Genomic DNA, 9,365 nt, shown 5'->3' on the forward strand with positions numbered 1-9,365 from the left:
TTGTGGCAATGGCGAAGCCCCAAAGACATGGAAAACTCTATGAGTTTCCATCATGAAGCAATTCCTTGCAAGCGATGCAAAGGACAAAGTGCTCACCGAATGGCGGAGTTTGAGGCCTCCGCTCATGAGTCTATCCACAAATATGTGGACAAGTTTTGGGATTTACATCTCAAGGCTACTGTCTTTCAAAAGATAGACTTTACTGAGCAAAAGCAACAATTCTGTGAATGATTACCGGAAGAGATGGCCGAGTATGTCAACTCTCAACGGCCTGGTTCTATCAGCGAAGTAATCCACCATACCATGGTTGCTTCACGCATTAATTTCCAACAAGGGGTTAGATGGAATGTCAAGCCCATGGAAAATAAAGATAAAAGTGATGCAAAGGGAAAAATTAATGCCCAAAATTTTTCCCAAGGCCATTCCAACAACAACAACAATCGGTCCAAGGAGAAAGGAGTTTACAAAGGTAAAAATAAACTCTCTTCTGAAGAGTTAAACTTTTCGCAAGGATCACAAATGTTTTAAGTGTGGAGAGCAAGGACATGGTTATCGTTCTTGCCCCAAAAGAAATGAGACTCCTAGAGCTTCCACTATCGAAGCTCCAAAAGAGGATGCTCATTGCAAAGGGTCACCTCTCTCCTATGCTTGGGGTAAGGTAAGGGAGCATGATGCCTTCATCTTGTTTGACCCTGGTTCTACTCACAACTTCATATCAATGGAGTTGGCCACCAAGTTGGGCATTCAAGCTTTTGAGATGGGAGATGCTGTAACTGCCGATGCCACTTTCAAGGGACAACAAGCCTCCATTACTCCCTTGATTGGGAAGTTGAGGCTTCATGTCCAAAGCTATGTCGACAAAGAAGGCTTCTTTATCTCTCCTCTCCAACATGAGGATGCTATCCTAGGGGTACCATGGTTCAACCGCATGGCTGCCAACATGAAGTTCCCTGAAAAGAGAATCTACTTCACCTACAGGGGAAAGAATATGTATATAGATGCTTATGAGTTCGGTCGTACTATACCACTTGTAAATCCTCTCGCCCTTGATACATTAATGAAAAGCTCAGTTTCTGCATACATGATTTTTGTCAAAGGGTCCCTAAAAGGTCCTAATGTTTCATCAAAGGTGAATGGTAGGAATCAAGAAGAGTTAGACTTGTCTAACTTTCTAAATGGATTCCAAGATGTGTTCATCGATGATATCCCTATGGACTTACCTCCAAAACGAGGGGATGATGACTATGGAATTGAGCTCCTATCAGGGAGCTCACCGCCTAACAAACCTCCCTATCAAGTTTCACAAGCTTAACAAGAGGAGATCATGAGACAAGTACAAGAATTGGTAGACAAAGGGATGGTGAGGCCTAGCTCCTCTCCCTTTTGTTGTCTAGTCCTTTAAGTGCAAAAGAAAGATGGTACATACCGCATGTGTGTGGACTATTGCGCACTAAACCATATCATTTTAAAAAACAGATTCCCGTACCTCGGATAGAAGATCTGTTTGATAAGCTACAAGGCTCTACCTACTTCAGTAGGATTGACCTTAAAAGTGGCTACCATCAAATAAGGATAGTGAATGAAGACATCCTAAAGACCGCGTTTCGTACAACGTTTGGCCTTTATGAATATCTAGTCATGCCTTTTGGCTTGACTAATGCACAAGCTACATTCAATTGATTGATGGAGAAAATTTTTAAACCCTACCGCAAATTCACTGGAGTGTTCTTTGATGATATCATCATCTACTCCAATTCCTTGGAGGAACACAAACAACATCTCCAAGTGATTTTTCAAGCATTAAGGGAGAATAAGTTTTTTCTCAATCAAAAGAAAAGAGAATTTTTCCTTCAAGAGATTCAATACTTGGGTCATATTATCTCTCAAGATGGTATCCATATGGATCCATCAAAGTTGGAGGTAATAAAAGCATGGCCTGATCCAAGGAATCTACATGAGCTAAGAAGCTTTATTGGTATGTGTGTATACTATAGACTCTTTATAGCAAAATTCTCTCAAATAGCAGGACCATTACACGACTTAACAAAGAAAAACGTTAAGTATTCATGGACTGCTAAGGAGCGAAGTGCTTTTGACAAGCTCAAAGAGAAGCTTACCTCCCAACCAGTCCTTATGCTTCCGGATCTCTCAAAGCCATTTGAGGTCCAATGTGATGCTTGTGGTGATTGCCTTGGAGCAGTCTTACTTCAAGAAGGGCATGCCATAGCATATGAGAGCCGAAGGCTCAACACAGATGAACGGGTCTTAGGCATTTATGAGAAAGAGCTGTTAGCTGTTCTACATGCCCTAGGCACATGGAAGCACTATCTACTGGGGACTCTATTCATTTTACGAACAGACCATCAAAGTCTCAAATACTTTATGATGCAAACAAAGCTTTCCGACAAACAAATGAGGTGGGCAAATTTTCTTTCGCAATTTAATTTCCACGTTGCTCACATTGCTGGTAAGCACAATCAAGTGGTTGATGCACTTTCACGACGACCAAAAGTTAATGCTGTGTCAATAGCAACTCACAATGATCTATCTTCTATGATAGATGAGTATGCTACTAACCCTGACTTTAAAGACATAATGTCAGCCCTTACTTTGGGGAAGAAAGAGGAACCATTCACCTTGCAGGATGGTTATCTTCTCCATGGCAATAGGCTATGTGTTACCCACTCCCTTCGTGAGAAAGTCATGTATGAATCCCATGCTCCTCCCTATGCGGGGCATAGAGGCATTCAACCTACTCTTCGAGGAGTAGAGACGTACTTTATTGGCCTACCATGAAAGTGGACATACCCACGATCATAAGTATTGTTTATCTTTCAGGATTATTTGCATATCGCTTGTATAAGAACCTGTGGTTGAGTTTAAGTAATGCAATGTTACGTGACACATCCAACCCTATGTGTCCGTGGACAAGCTACAGCATGATCAGGGTTCAGTCAGTCCAGTCAAGTCTAGATTAGAAGTGATTTGGCACTTTTTGTGAGTCTATTCTTAGACCGTGCATGCCTAGTCACTTAGCATAGATGCATATCCTCTGGTTGTACACAGCATGATCATCAGTATTCCCATCAGAATCCGTTAGAATCAGTTAGGGGAATTTTCGAGTGCATTTAGCCTAGTTTCCCTATTTTTGACATTTTTCACTTATTATTTTTAAGTGACTTTCCAACAAAAGTAGGTAGGGCAATTTTGCTAAGTTTGTATATAAGCAAACCCAAGTTAGCACTAAATGGCAGAAGAAGCAGCAGGAGCTCCCCGCTCAACAGGGATCTTTTCAGCAAGAACCCCTCAGCACCCCTCGGCGTTTTTGGTTTTCCCTCATCGCCCACACTCAGCCCTAGCGTTTTTTGGATATCGCTAGCACCTCCCCATGACCCCTGGCGTTTTCCAGTTGCAGTCATCGCCAGCACTTCCCAGTTGCCTAGCGTTTTTGCTAGCGCTTACCAGATCTGCCAGCGTTTTTCATTTTCAGCCTTTAGCGGAGAATTTGCAGCAGCGTTTTCAGCCTTAAAGACAACAGCAGATTCAGCCCTAGTGATTGCAAGAGATCCACCCTTTTCAGCCCTCAAAATGCAGCCAAAACAGTCATTTTCAGCCATCGAAATCAGTCCCAGATTTTCAGCAGATAGAAGACCACAGATTTCAGCCTAAAGTCGTCGTCGTCATCCCTGTCGTCGTCACCGACATAGTCCTAGGTTGCATCAGTCCATTGCATCGTCATTGTACCACTTTGTGTAATCAATAAGTAGACCACTCTCGCCGACGAGAGTGGGGCCTTCGGAGGAGGGTTTTACAACGTCTCTGGTGTCGTATCTCTCTTCTCGCTATCTCTCAGTCTCATACACTTGCAATGCACAGTGTCCATTCACTTTGTTTGTGATCATAGCATTTTCCATTAAGAACGGAAGGCTCTCCCTTCCATAAGAACTAAAAGGAACCTTGAGCACAATTTGGAGCACTCATCTTGAGCAAAGCGCAAACAATCATTCCACTGCACCTAACATGCAAAGGGTCACAAGCCCCACTTTTTGCTCAAAAAAAGAAAAGAGACAGAGAGGTGGATGGGATCATAATTATGTCCTTAAAGAGCGTGAAACGATCTACTGATGCAACTGTTCAGTTACATTGAACTCCGGATCAGCGAAACATAAAACAGCAAAAAGTAAATTGAGGGCCGAGATATGCTAGGACTATGAAGCACAATAAGTTGTAATGTAGAACTCTCAACTGAATTATTGACTTCATGTGTTGCTGTTATTTATCACTTCCTGGATTGCCTGCTTATAAATTGTAGTGGTGTTCAATTCATCTGCAATCCAAATTGATGTCCCTTGGAGTGATCTCGATTGACTCAGTACAATGTTCTTTTCTATTGTAGAAAGGCGCACAACTCTCGCATAGCTTCCTTCGAATTCAATGTCATAGGGTCTTATACTACTATCTAGTTGCATTCAACAGTTTGATTGGTAGTTGTCATGGAGGTAATGTGCTGTTTGTGATGACAGATGGCAATGAGTTTCAGCCAGAGGTTTCTAAATGTTTCATGAATGGGCAAAAGAGGAAGGAATGTAGCCCCTGAGCCTACTTTTGTTTGACAGTTCCTTTTGCGCTCAACTGGGTGCTGCTAATATTAGCTTCCTTTTTTTCAGAAAAAGTCTGTTGCTTTTTCTTGATGTGTTTCTTGGTGCAAGGCTTGGCTAAGGATCTACTATCACACATTGTGGCACTGAGCTTGACAGAGCTGCTTTATTTTCAGGCTACCTTACAGGGTCTTCAGGGTCCTCAGCCATGGAGATTACTGCTTTTATTGAAGGGCCAATGCATTCTGTACAGAAGATACGGGAATGTTTTAGAGCCCTTCAAATATGCCGGATATCCAATGCTCTTTAACTGCATAACTGTTGATGAAGGCGACAACAATTTTCTATCTCCAGAAAGAGCTCCACTTCTTGTTGCAGCGTCCGAGCTTGTGTGGCTAACGTAAGAGTGAATGAGTGTGTTCAAGCCTCCTTTCAAATCTGCTTTGAGTTGTGAGTAAAATTTCTTGTGACACAGGTGTGTATCTTCATCATTGAATGGCGAGGAGCTGGTGAGAGATGATGGAGTGTCTTTATTGGCTACTTTACTTTCAAGATGCATGTACATAGTCCAGCGTAGTACCCCTGGTACAGATCCGGCGGCAAAGATTGTGACGAATGTCATGCGAACATTTGCTGGCTTGAGCAAGTTCAACAGTGCTTGGAAAGAAATGCTTCGGTGTCCTGGCTTTGTTGAAGATGTTGTGCATTGCTCTGAGCTAGAGCATGCTCCTGCAGCAGTTGAAGCTGCACTTCAAACGACGGGTAATGTGGCTGCATCTGAAGAGCTCCAAGATTGCATGCTAAAAGCTGGCATCTTCTGGTATGTGTTCACTGCTCTTTAGTGTACATGTTCTGCATCGATTTCTGAGTTTTTTATGATAGCGGGATTGCTTAGTCGGCTAATGGTTCATTTCCTTTTTTGGCAATTTAGGTATCTACTTCCGCTTCTTCTGCAGTACGATTCTACGGCAGATGAGAATGCATCAAGTGAGCCCCATGGAGTAGGAAGCAGAGTGCAAATTGCCAAAAATACACATGCTTATCTTGCAGCGCATGCTCTAAGTCGATTACGTGGGACTCAAACAGAAGATTACGCTACACCGCATAATGAGACTGCATTTGATGTTTTAAAGGCTCTACTAACTCCTAAACTAGCCTCCATGCTGACCCCTGAGCTTTTGAAGGAGCTGCTTTGCAATCTTAATGCCAATCTGGAATCGCCGGAGGTAAACTTTGTTTATGTCTGAGACACAACCTTGTCTTGGTTCTCTATCTTCTTGTTGCAACGATCAATGTGTTGTTGATTTTATGAAGATTATATGGAACTCATCAACAAGGGGCGAACTTTTAAAGTTTGTGGACAAGCAGCGGGTCTCTCAATGCCAAGATGGCTCATACGAAATGAAGGCAGCACAGTCTTTCCAATATAAGTCACTTGCCAAGGAGTTACATGTTGGTGAAGTCTATCTACGTGTCTACAATGAACAACCTGACTATGAGCTCAGCCAGCCTGAGCTCTTCTGTGATTCTCTACTAGAATTTATCTGGAGGTTGGTGGAGGAAAGGAAAAAGATAAGCTTGGGAAAGTTGTCAGTAGGTCTGGATTCAATCGATGAATTGGAGTCATCATCTGAGGAATCATCAGAGGCAGATATTGTCGAGGATGCTGAAGAGGGAGAGCAGGGGAATGAAGATGCACCCAGCAAACTTGCTATTGAAAAGTTGTCACATGAAGAGGTGGTTTTGAGGGATCTTACAACTGGGCTGACAGCACTTCAGGTATGTAAAATGCAGACCTGGGAAGTTATGTAGTAACATCTATTAAACATAACTGCCGCTTAAGCCTACGCTAACAAATTTGCGCTTACAGAACCTGCTCACTGCTACTCCAAGCTTGGCATCAACTTTTAGTTCGAAAGAACAACTTATCCCCCTCTTTGAGTGCCTTGTGGATACAAAAGCTTCAAGTGGAGAGGTGCCTCAGTTGTGTTTGAATATTCTCTCTCTATTGACAACACATGCTCCAAGTGTCGAGGCTATGGTTGCTGATCGGTCAAGCATACTTCTTCTACTTAAGCTACTACACAATTCTCCCATATGTAGGCCGGGGGCTTTAAGGGTCCTTTCCGCTTTAGCAAGTACTTCAGAACTTGCTTGGGTTACTGCAAAGCATGGAGGCTTTGTTTATATACTTCAGCTTTTGCTGCCTATGCAAGGTGCCACTCTTGCTTAGTTATGGTGGTGTGAGAACATGTTTCTCTTTTCTCTGCTCAACACTTCTTATGTGTTTTACAGAACAGGTTCCCATTCAGCAACGAGCTGCTGCTGCTGCTCTTTTGGGGAAGCTCGTAGGCCAACCAATGCATGGTCCCAGAGTGGCGATAACTCTTGCTAGGTATCTCCCTGATGGACTTGTCTCTGCTATTCGGGATGGGCCAGGAGATGCTGTAGTTGCAGCCCTTGAACAGACAACGGAAACGCCTGAGCTAGTCTGGAGTCCTGCTATGGCAGCGTCTCTTAGTGCACAGGTGGCCACCATGGCTTCTAATCTCTATCGCGAGCAAGTAAAAGGAAGTATTGTAGAATGGGATCTCCCTGAACAAGGGTCTGGCCAACAGGAAATGCGGGATGAACCACAGGTATCGTACGTCGAGGGCTTTTTTTATTATTGTACTAAGAATAGACAGTGGGTAAGCTACTTCCTTCACATGAAAAATTGAAGATCCTCACCTTGCAGGTTGGGGGTGTTTATGTGAGACTGTTCCTTAAAGATCCAAAGTTTCCTTTGCGGAATCCGAAGCGCTTCCTCGAAGGCCTGCTCGATCAGTACGTCTCTGCAGTGGCAGCAACTCATGCGAAGGGACCTCTTCTGACAGACCCTGAGCTACCATTACTCTTGTCAGCAGCCCTTGTCTCTCTATTGAGAGTGCATCCTACGTTAGCGGACCACGTGGGCCATTTGGGTTATATCCCCAAGCTTGTTGCATCAACAGCCAACGAAAGTAGGAGGGAAACAATGTCTTCAGGAGCAAAAGGACGCACTGGAGATGGGCCAGAGGAGAACTCAACAGGAGAGGATGCTGGAGGAATATCGGGAAATCAAACCCCTCAGGAGAGGGTAAGATTGAGCTGTTTGCGAGTCTTACACCAGCTGGCTGCGAGCACTGCTTGTGCTGAGGCCATGGCAACCACTGGAGTGGGCTCTCCTCAGGTATCTTCTAAATATACTTCTAATATTAAATACAAGTCCAGTTTTAAAATATTGAGGTTTAATCTGATGTTATTTACAGGTAGTGCCATTGTTAATGAAAGCCATTGGATGGCAAGGCGGCAGTGTGCTTGCTCTGGAGACTTTAAAAAGGGTAGTGGTTGCAGGGAATCGTGCAAGAGATGCTCTAGTGGCACAGGGCTTAAAGTATGAAGAATGGCCCTCTGTTCTTCTTTTGTGAACTTCTATCAGCAAAAGGCGAATGAGCATTGTGTGTTTTTTCAGGGTCGGATTAGTGCAGGTGCTTCTCGGACTACTTGATTGGCGAGCAGGTGGTACAAATGGGCTGTGCGCGCAAATGAAGTGGAATGAGTCTGAAGCGTCTGTGGGCAGAGTTTTGGCGGTTGAGGTCGGTATCATTACCTGTTTGCCATCAAGTGTGCATAGAAAGCTGCTAGAATCTCGTCACTGTCTAATTGAGGTTTTTTCAGGTTTTGCATGCTTTTGCCAGCGAAGGTGCTCATTCAACGAAGGTTCAAGATATTTTGACTGCATCTGAAGTATGTCACTTTGGATTTTCTTGTTGTCAGCTAATTTTTGCTAATTAATGCACTAATTACTGCTTAATTCCCTAAAATTTGATTATGTGCCATTTTTGTGAGCTGATTTGACTTCTTCTGTAGTTTTCAAGAAATTTGGGAGTTTATTGATGGCATTTGCATGCAGGTATGGAGTGCTTACAAGGATCAAAGACACGACTTGTTTCTTCCGACCAATGCCCAGTCTGCTGCAGCAGGGGTTGCAGGCTTGATAGAAGGCTCGTCTGGGGCTTTGACGTATGCGCTTCCCAGTCCAACACCGCGGGCACTCCTTCGCTCAACCGTAACCAACGGCCCTAATTCCCATCCGGTTCCTTCAGAGATGTCAGATGAAGAAGTTGATAGCTTGTAAGAATAGGGATCTCTGCTCTGTGACTGCGAGGTTGTAGAGAAATGTATCATTAATTTTGTAAATATGTAATTTTAGTGGCTCCCTGTGAAAAGAAAGGTAATAATTGGTGGCCCCAACTTTGTGTGTTCCATCTGGTTTTGGGTAGCCCACTGCAGTTGAGTTGCCTTAGCACTTCAAACTAGAAAATCGTTTGAAGGCTGCGGGCAAAACATTTTTGTATCTGTAAATAATGTGTAGATTCTCCCGATTTTGGGATTTGAGAAAACCACCCTATATTCTTTCAGTGCAAGTGCCCCCCCCCCCCTCTCTCTCTCTCTCTCTCTCTCTCTCTCTTTTGACTACCAGGTCTTGAGTTCAATACTTGCTGGGTAGATCTTTGAAGTCTCTTTAGATCATCCCACAATGTTAAAAATTGTCCAGTTTGTTTCTTAAGAAACTTATAATTTTTCAAGATATGTAAAGAGAAATGTCATTGTAGAAGAAGCACGAATTTATCAAAATCTGATTTGGTTCATTGTATCAGGTTGCAATCTATTTGTAGAAGGCCTTCTTACCCTCCAATGCAGTATTTTAATGACAATTAACACTTTAGTTTGTTGATACTATGC

At 43.3% G+C, this 9,365-nt stretch overlaps 1 protein-coding gene across 3 annotated transcripts in view; it reads left to right on the top strand.

Moving 5' to 3' along the window:
• GRV2 (DNAJ heat shock N-terminal domain-containing protein) overlaps positions 1-9,040 on the top strand; it is a 72,669-nt gene extending 63,629 nt beyond the window's left edge. For all 3 annotated transcript variants that reach the window (XM_086503232.1, XM_086503233.1, XM_086503234.1), the window contains 11 exons: positions 4,775-4,998; positions 5,074-5,418; positions 5,530-5,824; positions 5,913-6,377; positions 6,469-6,814; positions 6,894-7,237; positions 7,336-7,809; positions 7,889-8,013; positions 8,092-8,215; positions 8,298-8,366; positions 8,533-9,040. In XM_086503232.1, coding sequence (XP_086359358.1) covers positions 4,775-4,998; positions 5,074-5,418; positions 5,530-5,824; positions 5,913-6,377; positions 6,469-6,814; positions 6,894-7,237; positions 7,336-7,809; positions 7,889-8,013; positions 8,092-8,215; positions 8,298-8,366; positions 8,533-8,757 — 3,036 coding nt within the window. In that variant the 3' untranslated portion in view covers positions 8,758-9,040. The remainder of the gene's footprint in view (positions 1-4,774; positions 4,999-5,073; positions 5,419-5,529; positions 5,825-5,912; positions 6,378-6,468; positions 6,815-6,893; positions 7,238-7,335; positions 7,810-7,888; positions 8,014-8,091; positions 8,216-8,297; positions 8,367-8,532) is intronic.
• Positions 9,041-9,365: the final 325 nt, after the last annotated feature.

This window comes from Adiantum capillus-veneris, chromosome 27 (assembly GCF_014529385.1).
Source record: "Adiantum capillus-veneris isolate H3 chromosome 27, ASM1452938v2, whole genome shotgun sequence".
Taxonomy (NCBI): domain Eukaryota; kingdom Viridiplantae; phylum Streptophyta; class Polypodiopsida; order Polypodiales; family Pteridaceae; genus Adiantum; species Adiantum capillus-veneris.